Source organism: Hyaena hyaena, unplaced genomic scaffold (genome assembly GCF_003009895.1).
Source record: "Hyaena hyaena isolate Hyena2069 unplaced genomic scaffold, ASM300989v1 scaffold_117, whole genome shotgun sequence".
In the NCBI taxonomy this organism is placed as follows: domain Eukaryota; kingdom Metazoa; phylum Chordata; class Mammalia; order Carnivora; family Hyaenidae; genus Hyaena; species Hyaena hyaena.
In genome coordinates this window covers 519,890-537,370 of record NW_024080749.1, presented here as the reverse complement: position 1 = coordinate 537,370, position 17,481 = coordinate 519,890, and the positions used below count along the sequence as shown (strand labels likewise).

The 17,481-nt window shown below is 43.1% G+C and overlaps 1 protein-coding gene across 2 annotated transcripts in view; it reads right to left on the bottom strand.

The window, feature by feature from the left end:
- The window catches only part of MOGAT1 (monoacylglycerol O-acyltransferase 1), a 44,858-nt gene extending 28,125 nt beyond the window's left edge, over positions 1–16,733 (bottom strand). For both annotated transcript variants that reach the window (XM_039236830.1, XM_039236831.1), the window contains exons 1-3: positions 16,211–16,733; positions 1,663–1,841; positions 1,128–1,332 (exon numbers count right to left, since the gene is read on the bottom strand). In XM_039236830.1, coding sequence (XP_039092761.1) covers positions 1,128–1,332; positions 1,663–1,841; positions 16,211–16,727 — 901 coding nt within the window. In that variant the 5' untranslated portion in view covers positions 16,728–16,733. The remainder of the gene's footprint in view (positions 1–1,127; positions 1,333–1,662; positions 1,842–16,210) is intronic.
- Between the last annotated feature and the right edge of the window lie 748 nt (positions 16,734–17,481).

The window sequence follows — 17,481 nt, the reverse complement described above, 5'->3', positions numbered from 1 at the left end:
GGGATATACATATCTATGTATTTTTCTGCCTCTATGGTAGTATGGAGGTTTGGTGCGCCCTCTAGAGGCCAGATACAGCGGCGGCCTAGACCGAACAGAGAGCCCAGGGCTATAGGGGTGAAGGTCCGTACACAGAACCCGAAAACCCAAGCCAGGGATCCTGATTCTCTGGTGCTTAGTGACTTCCTATCAGGTATATAGCAACAACAGAGACTTGAGAAATTAATAGGAAGTAATGAAAACCTGGAAGGCTCTAGAAAATTCTATCTCTGAATATGCCATTTATTGATCCTAAAACTATAAATTCTCAAAAACAGACTAGCCCCTTTTCTTTACACCTAAGACATGCAAGACAATAAAGTCAACCTACACAATGACCGTAAACATGAAGTGCTTTGTACGTTACTGCAGTTCATGCCAAGCCAATAAGCTGGTCCAGTTAGAAGCCCAAATTGAACCCCTCAAATTAAAAGTGAGAGCTGTTAACGCAAGCTTAGCCTCTGGGCATGTTAATATAGTGTCTCCAGCATTCCAGCTAAAGTTTATTCTTGGAATTGGTAGAATTATGGTTTCATTAATCAAAAGTCTTCCCCTAGTTCAGAGTAGCAGAGTAGAATGAACTCATTTCTGAGCCAAGTTATATTTAATCTGGGAAGAAAAGGGCAGATTAAGTACGCGTAGTTTACATACTGCCATTACTTCAAGACATATTGGAGCACATTTTCCATCTCTAATGTTTATAAAAACATGCAAAGTGCCTCTCCAAAGGCGCCGTCTATCACTTGTTTGACCCCAGATTCTTTTTCATATCTCGATGCACAAAATGCACTCATCAATTTGTTCTTTCATTGAATTAATGTCTATTGAACTTTCCTATATTCCAGGCACTAGGCTAGACACTAGCTGTGTTTAAAGAAAAAAAAAAAAAAAAGACACATTCTGTGTCTTCCTGGAATTTCCAGTCCAGCAGGGGAGGCAAGAATCACCCAAGCAGCATGTGAAGAGTCAGAAAGGGAGAAAGACCCAGGGCTTTACTACGAAACTGTAAACTTGTGTTTGGGAAGGAGCATTCGGTGTGGTCCTGCCACTTTAGAACATGGTAGAAATGGTGATCTGCCTTCACTTACCGCTACTCATCAGATATTCTCGAAAGAGAGGACACCGGAACCAAAATGGGAGCACATGAAGATACGCGGTGAAGCCGGGAAACAGCTGTTCAAAGTCCGAATGATTCGTACAAAAATTTCCAAAGGCTCCAGCAACAAGCACTCCGTGGGGGTGAAACCCAAATATGTAGTTGTGACTTGGATCCAAATCCCAAGTTTTGATGAGCTACAGTACGTATTGAGATTAAAAAAAAAAAAGTTCCCTGATTAGTTTCCAATAAGAAACCAAAAAACCCTCACGATTAGTTCCTATGTCAAAAGGAAATGGGAGAACATGACTCATGTCGTTCTCTGGGTCAGAGATGTTTCTGAATTTTTAAACTATTTCCTAAGCCCAAGGCCCCTTGCACAGCCGTCTAGATCCTGTTCAGTGATTTGGGCGGGTGTGCCGGCTTTCTCCCTCTGAAAAGGGAGAAGCTTCAACTATTTGTGATGAAAACAAATTTTCATTCTTCTCCCCGCTCAAAATAATACTACATAGAACAATTCTACTCACATGAATTGGAAAATAGTCCTTAAAATACCTCCAAACGGTCCAGCCTCTGACCCAGTTGGATCTTCTGCCCCCCCGTTCTGGGGTACGCCAGTCAAAGTAAAGCCATGTCATGTAAGGGACATAGAGGAACCAATAGTTGTGTATGACCAGTATCACAATGATCCCAAGGCACACCTGGGCTGTAAGAAAGGGAAAGACCTCAGGAGTCAGGGTCAGTTAGTATCCACTCACTGTACGGTATAACCATTGGCCCATGGCAGGGGGATTTAATGCACACAGAGTGTGTTAAACTGAGCCTCATTTTGGGGTGCCTAGGTGGTTCAGTCGGTTGAGCATCGAACTCTTGGTTTTGGCTCAGGTCATGATCCCAGAGTCTTGGGATCAAGCCCTACATCAGGCTCTGCACTGATTCTCTCTCCTTCTGCCCCATTCCCCTGCTCACAAACACACGCTCTCTAAAAAGACAAAAACAAAAAACAAAAAAACTGAGCCTCACTTCAAGTGAGGTAATATAACAAGACAGCAAATGATAGAGTATTATTTAACATTTATTGGATGTTTACTACATGCCAAGTATTGTACTATGTACTCTGCCAAAATATTTTCATTTAATCCTTATACAGCTACCGTATCAATGAAACAGCTAAAATATGTTTAATGTCCTTTTAGTAGAAAACAGAGGTATAGACAGGTTAAATTAATTGCCCAGTCCCACAGAATGGAAGTGATTGATCTAAATTCACAGTCCAATCTTAGGGCTCCTCAGTCAGTTAAGCGCCTGACTTCGGCTCAGGTCATGATATCATGGTCCATGAGTTCGAGCCCCGCGTTGGGCTCTGTGCTGACAGCTCAGAGCCTGGACCCCGCTTCAGATTCTGTGTCTCCCTCTCTCTGCCTCTCCCCGCTCAAAGTCTCTCGCTCCCTCTCTCAAAAAATAAACAAGCATTAAATAAAAAAATTCACAGTCCACTCTCAAAGTCCATGGTCTACACCACCTCCCTGACATTATATATGGAGGAATCATTGCTGAAAGGATGCAGAGGAGTTCCTGATACAGGTATTTACCCTGCTGAGCAGCCATTATTTATGTGCCCACAGAGAACATTCCAGCGACAAACTCTGTGTTCAGAGACTGTATTAACAGAGACAGACACAGCAGAGGAGGACCTCTTGACATCTCAGTTTACCTACCACTGCTTGCAACATTTCCCGATGACAAGGCAAAACCCAAATGGTTTACACACCTCATGACACAGCTTCACAATATGTGAAGCAAGAACGGACAAAACTCGACCTAGGTAGTAGTGACAAGAATGTTTGCCTGAGGGGCGCCTGGGTGGCTTAGTCGGTTAAGCGTCCGACTTTCGCTTAGGTCATGATCTCGCGGTTCGTGGGTTCGAGCCCTGGGTCGGGCTCTGTGCTGACTGCCAGCTCAGAGCCTGGAGCCTGTTTCAGTCTGTGACTCCTTCTCTCTCTGACCCTCCCCTGCTCACGCTGTCTCTCTCTCTCTCCTAGAAATAAATAAAAATATTGAAAAAAAAAAAAAGAATATTTGCCTGAAAGTAACACATTAAACTAAGACAGTTTCTTTTCATGTGTGTGCTATCATACTAAAAATATTTATAGGGAGAGAACTAGATTAATGAGAAAGGGAGAGGAGCATCAAGTCATAAAGCTTGACACAATAAATGCCAGCAACTGCTATTACTTTAAGAGGTGCCCTTGCCTCCCTCGCTTCTGCCATGTGCTATCCTGTTTGTCATAGAGCTGACTTCAGTCACCCAAACTCTCGAATCCTCTCCATCAGCTTTGTTACAGTTTTGTTCCCAAACGATCCATCATCAGATCTGATTAATAGTACCTTGACCTATGATAGTTTTATAGACACAATCTTTTTAAAATTTTGTTTAATGTTTTATTTATTTCTGACAGAGAGAGGGAGACAGTGTGAGCAGGGGAGGGTCAGAGAGAGAGGGAGTCACAGACCGAAACAGGCTCCAGGCTCTGAGCTGGCAGTCAGCACAGAGCCCGACGCGGGGCTCGAACCCACGAACCATGAGATCATGACCTGAGCCTAAGTCGGATGCTTAACTAACTGAGCCACCCAGGCACCTCAATATCATTTTTTTTTTTTTTTTTTGCTAAAAACAGAATATTTGTATTTCTGGAGATATATAAATTCATTCATATCCCAGCATAGATTTAAGCTAAAAACAGAATAGATTCCAGGAAGAGGACCGACCTGCTTTCTCCAGGGTAAAGTCTGTTTACAAAAAGGTGCATGAAAGGTTAAGGAAGTGTGTGTCCTCCAACCCTCTGTGGGGTGTTCTGTCGCATTTTGGAACAGCTGGAGAATTTTCCATGACGCCAGAGGCACAGCCTAAGGGTGTCCTCTGCTCTCCTTCCTCCCAGGATCATTTCATCTTGCTTCACCTGCTTGCCTCTACCCAGGTCTGAGTGCTGACAATTTACCACTGTTGGTTAATCTTCTCTTTACTAAAATGTGCAAAAAATGTACAAGAAAACTTAGGTAGCTCTCATTACTCTGTGCTCTAAGCTAGATCGGGTGAGCTAAGGTGGAGCAGGGAAGGGAGAGAACATTTAAGATGGAGCAGGGAAGGGGTGACCATCTCCCACAGGCAAGGTCATTTTCTCCTCCTCACAACCCTCAAGGTACATATTACTGTACCCATTTTGCAGCGGTGGAAACTGAGGCTCAGGGATTTTGAGGGTCCAAAGGATTTGAACCTGGATCTGCTTAATTCTTTAAAAAAAAATTGTTTTAATGTTTATTTTTGAGAGACAGAGATAGAATGTGAGCAGGGGAGGGGCAGAGAGAGAGGGAGACACAGAATCCAAACCTCCAGGCTCTGAGCTGTCAGTATGGAGCCCGACACAGGGCTCGAACTCACAGAGTGCAAGACCATGACCTGAGCTGAAGCTGGACGCTCAACCGACTGAGCCACCCAGACGCCCCTGGATCTGCCTAATTCTTAAACCCACACACTTTTCTTTTCTTTTAATAAAACCAAATGATTCTTAGCTAATGGCAACGGCACCATAACTTGCCAAGTCCTTATTAAAAACGCATAAGCAGGCTTGTAAACATAAAATATCAGACAAATGGGAGGTTCCATTTTCCTTAGTATGATGATGGAGAAACTGAGACCAAAAGCATACTAACTTACTTTGAACCAGAGAGGGAGTCAAGAGCAGATCTAGAACTAAAGTCCCCCAGCTACTAATTCAGTGTTTCACTAACCCAACCACATACGCACTAATCGAAAACATACTGTGTATCTCTTTGACAGCCACTAGATGTTCTGCATGTAGGGTGGTTAAGACCTGGATTTGGAATCTGACTGCTTATGTTGGAATCTGCAACCGACTCGATGCGGAACATGAGGCGAAGTTCTCTTACTTAAGAGCCTTAATTCCTTTGCCTGTGAGATGGGCTAATAATAGCACTTGCCTCCACCAACTGTGGGGGAAACGCAGCAGAGGTGCCACCGGGCCTTGCACGAATCAAGCACTTGACAATGGCAGCCATCATTATGGTAACTGTGTTTATTATTTCACATTTGGAGAACGCAAGAAGTAAAAGCAGAGAAAATATTGCCCATATTCCTGTCACTCCACAAAAAGTACTGTTAAAATTTTTCCTTGTGGTCTTTTGTGTTCCTATGAACAGGTTCTATCTCCTAAATGTGGCTGATCACATTTTTAAAATTTCTGTATTTTATCTCTTATGATTCTCCTATGTTAGCTGTTTTATAACATCAAGTTGGTCTTAAAACCTCCATAAATATTTTTGAGAACTGATTAATATTCCAGTGAATGTCAATACCACGTCAACCATTCTTCCTTTTTGAACATGTGGGCTTTAAACAAATTTTCTCTATAAACATAATCTTGCATAACATTCCCCCACATTTTAATTGACTTCCATAGGACAGTTAGTAAAACACTGCATCACTGAGCAAGAAAGGCAATGTCACGTGATACACTTTGATACCTTACTGTCCAAAGGAGTTGTCCTAATTTAAACCCCCCACTCCACACATGGCATACATTCTTTAACATTTCATATCATAAACAGCACCAAAATAGCTTTTTAAATCCCATGATCCTAAATGGGATCAAAAGAAGAAAACACTAAAAAACTAGGTGACCGGATCACCTCTATTTTCTATTTTTATCTCATTATGCATTCCGAGGTAAATGAGTCTTCTGAATTGGAGGTCAAAGAGAAAAGATACAAAGATCTACTCGGACACATGGTGCAGTTCTCCAAACTAGGATGATACCTCTTAAAACTGTCTTGATCCACATTCCAAATTGCAAGGGAAGCCTGAACTTCAGTTGCTTTGACTAGGGTGCATGTTGGATGAAAAACCACAAGCCAGCCTCTGTCATTCAAACTCTAAACTGATTTCATTCCCATAGATTCTACTTTCTCTGCATCATTAAGAAGCTGCCTCCCCTTCACTTTTTCTTTTATTGAGGTGAAATTCACATTATTATAAGTCAACCATTTTAAAGAAATCCATCCAGTGGCACTTAGCACATTCACGATGTTATGCAACTACCACTTCCATCTAATTGCAAAATACTTAGATCACCCGAAAATAAAACCCTGAACCCAGTAGGCAGTTATGCACCATTTCCTTCTCCTCTGTCCCTGGCAACCACCACTCTGCATTCTATTTCTATGGATTTACCTACTCCAGATGTTTCATAAAAATGGAAGGGTCCAATATGTAACCGTCTGTAGGTTTTCAGTTAACATCAAGTTTTTGAGGTTCGTCCACCTTGAAGAATGTATCAGGACTTCATCCCTTTTTAGGACTAAACAATATTCCCATATATAGGGCCATATCATTTGTTTATCCATTCATCTGTTCAACATTCATCATTCAATGGCTAAAATTAACAACTCAGACAACAACAGATGTTGGCGAGGTTGCGGAGAAAGAGGAACTCTTTTGCACTGCTGGTGGGAATGCAAACTGGTGCAGCCACTCTGGAAAACAGGATGGAGGTTCCTCAAAAAATTAAAAATAGAACTACCCTACGACCCAGCAATTGCACTACTAGGCATTTACCCAAGGGATACAGGTGTGCTGTTTCAAAGGGGCACATGCACCCCAATGTTTATAGCAGTGATATTAACAATAGCCAAAGTATGGAAAGAGCCCAGATGTCCATCGATGAGTGGATAACAAAGGTGTGGGATATATAATACATACATACAATGGGGTATTACTCGGCAATCAAAAAGAATGAAATCTTGCCATTTGCAACAATGTGGATGAAACTAGAGGGTATTATGCCTAGTAAAATTAGCATTTTGCCAAAAATACTGAACCTGACTCCAATAAGAACAACAAAATTAGGCAATTCCAGACTTTGGGACATTCTAGAAGATAATTAGCAGTGGCTATTTGGAAAATATCAGTGTTATAAAATTTTACAAATAAAAGGCACAGGAGGTAGTCTAGCTTTAAAAGGAAATTTGAAGGGGCACCTTGGTGGCTCAGTCAGTTGAGTGTCTGACTTCGGCTCAAATCACGATTTTGCAGTTCATGAGTTCAATCCCCACATCACATTCTCTGCTGTCAGCGCAGAACCCGCTTTGAATTCTGTCCCCCTCTCTCTGCCGCTTCTCCCACTTACGCTCTCTCAAAAATAAAATATGAAAAAAATAATTTAAAAAAATTTTAAATGGCAAATTTGAAGGCAATTAAGGAAATTTGAATATGAGCCCTATGTTACATAAGATTATTGTATAGCTGACACATTTCTTGGGTATGATAACTGAATTGTGATTATGTAGAAAATCCTTGTTTTCAGGAGACACATTCTACAGTATTTAGGATGAAGCGCAAGGATATCTACAACTTAATTTCTTACTTTCAAATGCTTCAACAGCAGCAATAATAACAAAGTATGGAGAGGGAAGGAGAGAAGGAGGGAGATACGGAGAGAAGGAGAGACAGACAGTGCACGCATATGTGGAAAATTGCTAAGGGCTGGTGAATCAAGATTTAAAAAATGCTCACTGAACTATTCTTTCAGTACTTCTTTAGGTTTGAATTTTTAAATTTTTTTAAATGTTTTATTTATTTTTGAGAGAGAGAGAGAGAGAGAGAGAGACAGAGAGAGAGCGTGAGCAGAAGAGGGACAGAGAGGGAGACACAGAATCCGAAGACAGGCTCCAGGCTCTGAGCTAGCTTATCAGCACAGAGCCCAATGCGGGGCTCGAACCCACAAACCGCGAGATCATGACCTAAGCCAGACGCTTAACTGATGGAGCCACCCAGGCACCCCTAGGTTTGAAAATTTCTAAAATGAAAAGATGGGATAAAGTTATGAAGTACACAGATAACTGATACTAGCAGGTTAATAAGCACTGCTGCCTGGCTGGGAATGAGCTTCACAGAGCCAGCCCAACATTTGCAAGAAAGTCTTGCCTTCAAACCTCTCCCATGAAGAGGGAATGCTTGATTCAATGGCCCACTTATGGCTTCCAAGCTGCCTACAGGTTTCCTTAGCTTTATAGAAAAGAAATGTTCTAGCAAAATCAGGGATGAAATTGCATTTTCTCCATGAGCTGAAGACTTTTGGCAAGGAGTTGTGGCAAGGTGTCCACGGGGGGTGGGGGAGGCTCCTTCAGTGCTGACTTGGACACGTGCCTTCTCTGCAGCATTTAGCAATGATCTTCCTCTGCTGCTCCCTACCCCCCACCCCTCAATTTCTGGCTCCAGTGTGCTCACCTGACTGCAGCCATCAGTGAAATGGTGCTGAACAAGGAGACCAAACAACGTCTAATCCAGGGCAAATAATCCAACAGTGGTAGCAGAATTTAAGAAGTCAGGGAATCCTAAAAACATGCTTTGCCAATAGGCACTTCTTCAAAGACCTGACGTACATAAATTCCTTTATGTTCTAAGTTTAACTTTATCAGTTTTTCAAAATTCAAGAAAATAATATTTATAACATGGAAAAATAACTGGTTAACAAAACACACAGATAACACAAAAAGCCTGAAGAATAGTGATGGTATATAGGAAACACTCAACAAATGCTATTAACCACCACTTAACTGCTTGGACCTTCGAAAACACCAATATTCCAGGGTTCAATCCAAGATGTTTATATTACTTTAGTAAAAATAAATTTAAAAAAAAAGGTATACAGCAAGAGAAACTATGCCAAAATATTAACAGTGATGATCTCTGAATGAGAAAGTGGGATTTTTCTAGGCTCTTGAAAAGTTGGACATTTTTCAATTTTTTAAAAATTCTTTTTAATGTTTATTTTTGAGAGAGAAAGAGACAGAATGTGAGTGGGGGAGGGACAAAAAGTGAGGGGAGACCCAGGATCCAAAGCAGGCTCCAGGCTCTAAGCTATTAGCACAGAGCCCCATGCAAGGCTCGAACTCACGAACCATGAGATCATGATCTGAGCTGAAATCGGATGCTCAACCGACTGAGCCACCCAGGTGCCCCCAACATTTTTCAATTTTTCTAATAACTAATCTGAATTACCTTATAATCAAAAGTTGGGCGCCTGGGTGGCTCAGTCGGTTGAGCAGGGGAGAAGAGCAGAGAGAGAGAGTCAGAAAGAAAATCTCAAACAGGGTCCATGCTCAGCAGGGAGCCTGACATGGGACTCGATCCCACGACCCTGGGATCATGACCTGAGCTGAAATCAAGAGCTGGACCCTCAACGAACTGAGCCACCCAGGCACCCCAAAAGATTATATTTTTTAAAAAAGAAATAAAACAGCTCCACCAGAAAGAAAAAAAGACTAAAAAACCCTGCAGAACAAATCTACTTAAGTAACAATACTCTCATCTTGAACATGATTCTATTAAATTTCCATGAGCAAACAACATCAGAAAAAACATTGCAAAAACTATGGAGGTTTTGTTTACTTGGATTAAACAGTGACCAATATTAAGAAATAATTGAAAATATTTAATTTGTATATGCAGCCTTCCTACTTGTTTTCATTTTTCCCCTATGGAAATTGTTTCTATTCTTATTTTAACCACGGAACAGAGGATGAAGAAAGAAAACGGAATTCAGAGTTCAGCACGCACAGTCTTTTCTTTTCCTGTTCCTGAGGCGTTGTATTTCAAAACACAATCAGAGCCATCTGTTGATTATAAGAAGGGAAGCATAACATTCTTCTGATTTTTAAAATTCTTATTTTAAGAGAACTTACCCCCTCCCCCCAGAGTTTTTTAGGATGATGCTAAGTGACAAATCTCAGACCCCTCTGCAGAATTTTGCAGCTCAGTATTCCTCAAATGTGGGTCTGCTCCCCAATGGTTTTAAAAAGTTTTATGGAGAGGAAACTGCAATTTTCTTGTTTAAAAGTAATTTCAGGGGCGCCTGGGTGTCTCAGTCTGTTAAGTGGCTGACTTTGGCTCGGGTCATGATCTCAAGGTCCGTGAGTTCAAGCTCCGTGTCGGGCTCTCTGCTGACAGGCCAGAGCTCAGAGCCTGGAGCCTGCTTCGGATCCCGCGTCTCCCTCTCTCTCTGTCTCCACTCTCCCTCCAACCCCCCGGCCCCCCCCTCCTCACCCCCCGCTCTGTGTCTGTCTCTCAAAACCGAATAAAAGTCAAAAAAAATTTTTTACGTAAATTCATTATTGGACCTACTTCCTCACCTAATGAAGGCAAATAAATTACAAGGATCAGGTCAACTAGTCCCTTGTTCTTAATATTTCTGAAATGTTTACAAGTTGAAGGACAAAATAAACAGAACTGCTTTGTATAGCTACAAATTGAAAATGATAATAAAAGAGAGACATAACGAAATACAACATGTGGGTTCCTTTGCTATAAAGGACATTGGTGGGTCAGTTACTGAAATGTGAATAGGGTCTATGTATGGATTAGATCACCGAACTGCATCAGTTAATTTTTCTCATTGAGATAATTGTACTGTGGTTCTGTAAGAGAATGTCCTTGGTTTTAGAAAATGTACGCTAAAGGACTAAAGGACAAAGAGAAACCATATCTGTAGCTTATCCTTAAAGAGTTAAAAAATAATAATAACTGTGTGTGTGTTTGTGGAGAAAGAGAAATAGGGACTGAGAAAGAAAAAAACATGGTAAAATGTTAACATTGGGGAATGGGATAAAGGAATAATGGAATTTTTGAAACTTTCTAGAATTTTTATTTTCAAGAACTATTATTTCTGGAATTATTTCAAAATAAAAAGTTTAACAAAGTTAATGGCCCTTCGTGCAAACTCTGAGGAATCCGTATTTTAACAAAAATGCTCAAGTGAATCTTAAATATGCTCTAGAGTTTAGGGGCACTTGGGTGGCTCAGTTGGTTTAGTGTCCAACTCTTGATTTCTGCTCAGGTCATGATCTTGCAGTTTGTGGGACTGAGCCCCATTTTAGGCTACACGCTGACAGCAAGGAGCCTGCTTGGGAATCTCTTTCTCTCTCTGTCCCTTCCCCATTCATGTTCTCTCACCCTCTCTCTCTCTTTCTCTCAAGACAAATAAATATTCAAAAAATATGCTCTTAAGTTTAAAAACTTCTGATAGAAATAAAATCACACAGTGGAAGACTCAATATTTTTGAGATATCAATTCTCTGCAAATTAACCTATAGACTAATCTCAATCAAAAATCAATCCCAGGGGTGCCTGGGTGGCTCAGTCAGTTAAGTGTCCAACTTCAGCTCAAGTCATGATCTCACTCACAGTCCACAGTCTGTGGGTTCGAGCCCCATGTCAGGCTTTGTGCTGACAGCTCAGAGCCTGGAGCCTGCTTCGAATTCTGTATCTCCCTCTCTCTCTCTGCCTCTCTCCTGCTCCTCCTCTGTCTCTCCCTCTCAAAAATAAATAAACATTAAAAAATTTTAAAAAATCAATCCCAATGAAAATCCCAGAAGATTCTGTGTGTGTGTGTGTGTGTGTGTGTGTGTGTGTGTGTGTAAATTGACAAGCTGATTCTCAAGTGCTTATGAAAACACCAAGAATCTATGATAATCAAAACAACTCTTAGGAAAAATGACCAGGGTTTCAGAGTTAATGAGATCTGATTCCACAAATTATTAATAAAGCTACAGTAATCACAAAGCATTGTACTGGCATCAAGACAGATCAGGGGCGCCCGGGTGGCTCAGTCGGTTAAGTGTCCAACTTCAGCTCAGGTCATGATCTCACAGTTCATGGGTTCGAGCCCCACATCCGGTTCTCTGCTGCTGTCATGGAGTCCACTTTAGATCTTCTGTCCCCCTCTCTCTCTGCCCCTCCTCTGCTCACTCTCTCTCTCTCTCTCTCAAAATAAATCAATAAACTTTAAAAATTAAAAAAAGAAGGAAATACTGCCATTTGTGATGGACTTTGAGGACATTACCCTACGTTGAATAAGTGAGACAGAGAAAGATCAATACTACATGATCTCACTTCTGTGTGAATCTTAAAAAAACCAAAAACAAAAACCTAATTCATGGATACAGAGAACAGAGTGGTAGTTTCCAGAAGCAGGGGGGTGGAGGGTGGGCAAAATGAGCGAAGAGGGTCAAAAGGTACAAACTTCCAGTTAGAAGATAAATAAATCCTGGGGATATAATGCACAGCCTGGTGACTAGAATCAACAATATTGTATTGTACTTGAAAGTTGCTAAGAGAGTAAGTCTTAATGGCTCTCATGACAAGGAAAATTATTTGTAACGATGTGTGGTGATCAATGTTAACTAAACTTACTGTGGTCATCATTTTGCAATGTATACATGTATTAAATCATTATGTCATACACCTAAAACAAATACAACATTTTTTGGACTGGATGACAGGTATTTAACATTTATCTCAAGGAAAGGGTGTTTGATTTCATGACTAAAGGAAACAGTTTGAAATTTTTAAAATATATTTCAAGGGCTAATAGCTTGAAGTCATTTCCTGGAGAGGAAAATGCATTCCAAGACTTTGATTTAGAGATCTTAAAATATATAGCTAATAAAAACCCTCTTGTAGGGGTGCCTGGGTGGTTCAGTCAGTTAAGTATCTGACTTCGACTCAGGTCATGATCTCAGGGTTCACAGGTTCGAGCCCCGAATTGGGCTCTGTGCTAACAGCTCAGCGCCTGGAGCCTGCTTCAGATTTTGTGTCTTCCTCTCTCTCTGCCCCTCCCCTACTTGCGCTCTGTTTCTCAAAAATAAATAAAATGTTTAAAAAAAACCTCTCTTGTCACCACTGAAAGTAGCTACAACATCAATTCCTTACTTCAAAATTGACAATTAAATGGAAAGAAATAAGCTCCTAGCCTACCTTTTCCAGTAAGAACTGAATTGTAGAATAGCCAAATGGCCCTAGATGATGGGGGGAAATTATTCTTTCCACAAATTCTAGCTATGAAGAATAAATGACAGAGTAAAAATACTACCATTTTGCACTTCTCAATAGAATAGTCAATTCAAGCGAGATCATTAATGGAGACTTAAACCACTAGGTAGAAGGGCAATGCTCAATGGAGAACTTTCATCTGCACGTGTCAATTACCAGCCCTCAGACTACTTCCTATTTGGACCCACTGATCACTCGTAGACACGACTAATGGGACAACTAGACATTCTGGGCATCCTGAGTAACGTGAAGCACAGAGCAGTACCTGGCAAGCAAGAGGCCTGGCCACAAAGCTTTCATCTAAATCTAATCAAGCCTTAGCTCTAACTCTCACCATAGAAGAAATTATAGGAGATTGAGGAACAAGTTAGCAGTACAAAGAAGCAATCATGGTGACATCTTGCACGACAGATAACCGGATTTCTGTAGTTCTTCGCTGACAAGGAAACAGATAGGAAACACTGTTCTAAACTAAAAGATATATATATGTGCAGGGGCATCTAGGTGGCTCAGTCAGTTAAGCATCTGACCTCAGCTCAGGTCATGGTCTTGCAGTTCATGGGTTTGAGCCCCGCATGGGGCTCTGTGCTGACAGCTAGGAGCCTGGAGCCTGCTTCGGATTCTCTGTCTCCCTCTGTCTCTGCACCTCCCCTGCTTGAACTCTATCAAAAATAAATAAACGTTAAAAGAAACATTAAAAAACAACAACAAATGCAATACAGAGGTCTTGTTTGGGAACCTGGTTCAAATAAATCACCAATCGAAGTGTTTTTTTGACTCAGAAAATACGAATTTAGTTTAAATGATTTTAAGCAATTATTATGCCACATATATACTCTGATTATGTAAAACACTTAATTTTCTATATGCATACAAAATATTTAAGATTAAAATATCCCAGTGTGATTTGTTTTAAAATATCTTTGCAATACAACTGATAAAATGAATACAGCAAATTGTCAAAATAGGTCTAAATCCAGGTAATGGGAATATGAGAGTTCACGCACTTTTATTTTTTGTACATTTGAAAATTTTCAAAATAAAATTATCAAAGTATATAACAGAAAGTCATATGCTCCTAGTAACACAAACATCAAATGCACGCAATGAAAGCATTTAAATGGTCTGCAAGTCAGTCTACCCTGACTCAAAATCAGAATCACAGGTGATGTCTACTCACTGGTCCACTCCTATTTAACACCTTGGCTCCACCGCCTACCTAGAGCTACGTGACCTTGAGCAACTTCACCTCTGAGCTCCCTCCTCTGTAAAACGAGTGTGGGAGTAGCGCCTACCTCGCAGGGCTGCTGTGAGAACGACACGGGTTACTACAACTAGCGACACATGGGATGGACAGCTTCCGCTGTGGGTGACAGAGTGGAGACAGTCATTCAAAAAGTATTTATTTCGTACCTTCCACGGGCCCAGCACGTGCTGAGGGCTCCCACACTGAGCTGGCGGACAAGGATGGGCACGCTCAAGTCACCGCAGACATACACAAACAATGACATACACAAACACAAGCAATGACAAATCCAGGAAAAGGGCAGTGGGCCACCAGAGGTGTGCTGGTTGATCAGCAGGGAAGACGCTCTCCAAGTTCAAGCCATTCACGTGGGCAGCGAGTGGTGAAGGCAGGGACTCTGGGTAAATACTTAGGTTTGCATCCAGCTCCTCCGCCTCCCACTGTGTGTGACCTTGATCAACTTACTTCACCTCTTCATTTCCCGTCTGTGCAGGAATGAACAGTCCTTACCTCGCAGGGTCGTTGTGAAGAGTGCATGGTTAATAGTGTACAGTGCTTAGCAGAGGACCTGGCACATACTACTCCCTAATGTGTCTGTTATTATCTTGATGGTCCAGTGCAGAATGGGGTATCGTGCTGCCACCCCTTTCTCAGTTTGGTTTGTGAGGACTTAATGAGTTAACGTTTTGAAGTTCCTTTTTCAGGAAACCCTAGCTGTACCCTAGAGTCTGTGTGTGTATATGTGCACCCATAGTTACACATTTACGGAGACACACACATATTGATGCATGGGCTCCATTCTGTAGCAAATGAATTAAGACATTCTAGGGATAAAGCCCGGGCGTTTGTATTTTTTACAAGCTCTTCCAGGGATTCTAATGTACAACCAAGGTCGAGAACCACTGATCTAGGCATTCAAAACTGGGAAACCATTTCAGAAGTGTAATCTCTACAGTGCAATGGGTTTATTATTACTGATAGCCGTACAGTACAGCCGTACTGATAGCGTGTATCAGTGTACAATCTGTCAGCCCGTTAGAGCATACAAATGAGGTTAACCTTCAGAAGAGTGCAAGTTCTCCATAATTCCTCTCTCCTCTTATACCATCCCCCACCTACTCCAATTGCTGAACAAACATCCAGGGGGAAAAAGCGCTCAGGCAAGCCACTCTGCTCTCTCTAGCGACTGCCTCACGTCCAGCTTCCAGACGGGATTAATTTGGGAACTGGCTAGAACATGCCCTTGGGTCGAGTTATTTACATATAGAAGCCACCCAACCCAACCCAACCCAACCCAACCCAACCCAACCCAAATCACGCTGACGTTTGATGCACTCGGTTTAGTAGAAAGGTACCTTTCTGCACCCGGATGACCTTACACACAGAAAAGTTAACCAGGCTGTTTGTCACGAGGGTGGGAAGAGGAAGGAATCAGACTGTAAATAGTTGGGCACTGGTTTTCCTTTTACGAATCGACGATTCAAAAAAAAAGAGTTTAGCAACTTTTGAGGGGCTACAGTGGAATGTTCCATGGCTTGATGGGGTCCTGGTTACATCTGGGCATATCCATTTGCCAAAATTCATCAAGCTGTATGCTTATCATCTGTGTCTTTTATGGTAGGTAAGATAGGCCTCAATAAAAAAAAAAAAAAAAAAGCAGCACAGGTTAAAATAGTTGGCAAACAGTCGTTCGCTCTGAGGTTCACACGGGGAGAGAAGCCAAAAAGGAGAGTCGCAAGTTAGCTCGAACTCCCTCTTTGACCTGCTTGCTCTGGCTTAGGCGGAAGAAGGGCTGGAACTAAGCACGTCCTTGGACAAGGGCTGACCGCGAGGGAGGAGACGGAGCCCCCCCCACCCCCCGCGCCCCGCACTGCGGGGTCTGGCCCGGGTCTGGCGCGGCCAGGAGCACGCGCGGGGTCCTTACCGAGCAGGAGGAAGGACAGGACCCACTGCAGCACCGCGGCCGTCTGCAGCCGCCGCGCCAGCGGGATGTTCAGCGGCGCAAACTCGACCTTCATGGTCAGCCCGGGAGGGGACTGCGCCGACTGAGGGCGCTTCGAACCTGGTGGCTCCGCGGCGCCTGGGAGGAGTGTGCGGCCGGATCCGGGCCCCGCGCCGGACACCCCCAGGGCGGAGAGCGGGGACTGGCTGCGGCCGCGGAACGGGCGAGGGCAGAACTTCGTCGCGGGGTGGGGCGCGAGGGCTGAGGCTGGGGGCTGCCAATCGCGCGCGCCCGGGCCCGGGTACAGCTGGCGCGCCCGGGGCGCATTGGCCGGCGCGCCGCGGCGCTGGTGCGAGCGCGCCGCCTGGGGCACTAGGGGTGGCCGGAGGGGTCGGCTGGCGGCCGGTCCGAGCGCGGCAGCGTGGGCTCCCGCAGCCTCGCGGAGGACCCGGGATCCCCTCCGGGACCCATTGTTCAGCTGATCGACCACCTTCAGCATCCGCCCTTAAACCCACCCCTTCCTCCGAACTCTCTGAGGCTGGGGAAGTGTTAGTTCACGGAATCGCCCACCAGGTGGAAGAAGGTGCGGGCCGTGGCTTCTTTGCTCGCAGGGTATACTTGTGTTTACTGGTCTGTATCCCCTCCACCGCGTCCTAAACTCGGGGTGCGGGGAGAAGGGAACAGGGATTTGGCCTCCTCGCTTGGGTACTCAGATCTCTACGCTAGTCCTGGAAACCTTTCAGTAATCATTTATCCAACAGATATGGACTGAGTACCTGCCACATGAAAGGAACCATTGTGGCCCTGAGCATACACGTGGTAACCCAGGTGCGCATTGATTCTGCTCTCAGAGAACAGAGATTATGGGCGGAGACAAACATTAAGCAAAAATAACCACACAGTTGGGTGTACGATTGCAAAGTGAAACGCTACTGAGAATGACTGAAGGAAAGTTCTAGGATTTAGACTGGCGATCAGGAAAGTCACTGAACAACTGACCTTGACTGGAGGTCTAAAAGTGAATCTAGTTAACTGAGGGAGTCCAGGCAAAGAAGCTCATATGTGCAAAGGTCCTGTGGCAGAAACTCAAAACTAATATAGTGGGAGCTCAGGGAATTAGGAGATTGGGGTGGAATGAGGCAAAAATGGCCGCCAGAGGCCAGATCCTTGCAGGCTGTGTTTAGGGTTCAAGCCTTGACCCTAAAATTTGCTGAAGGGTTTCAGTTATGAAGCATTAAATGGTTAGATTCTGA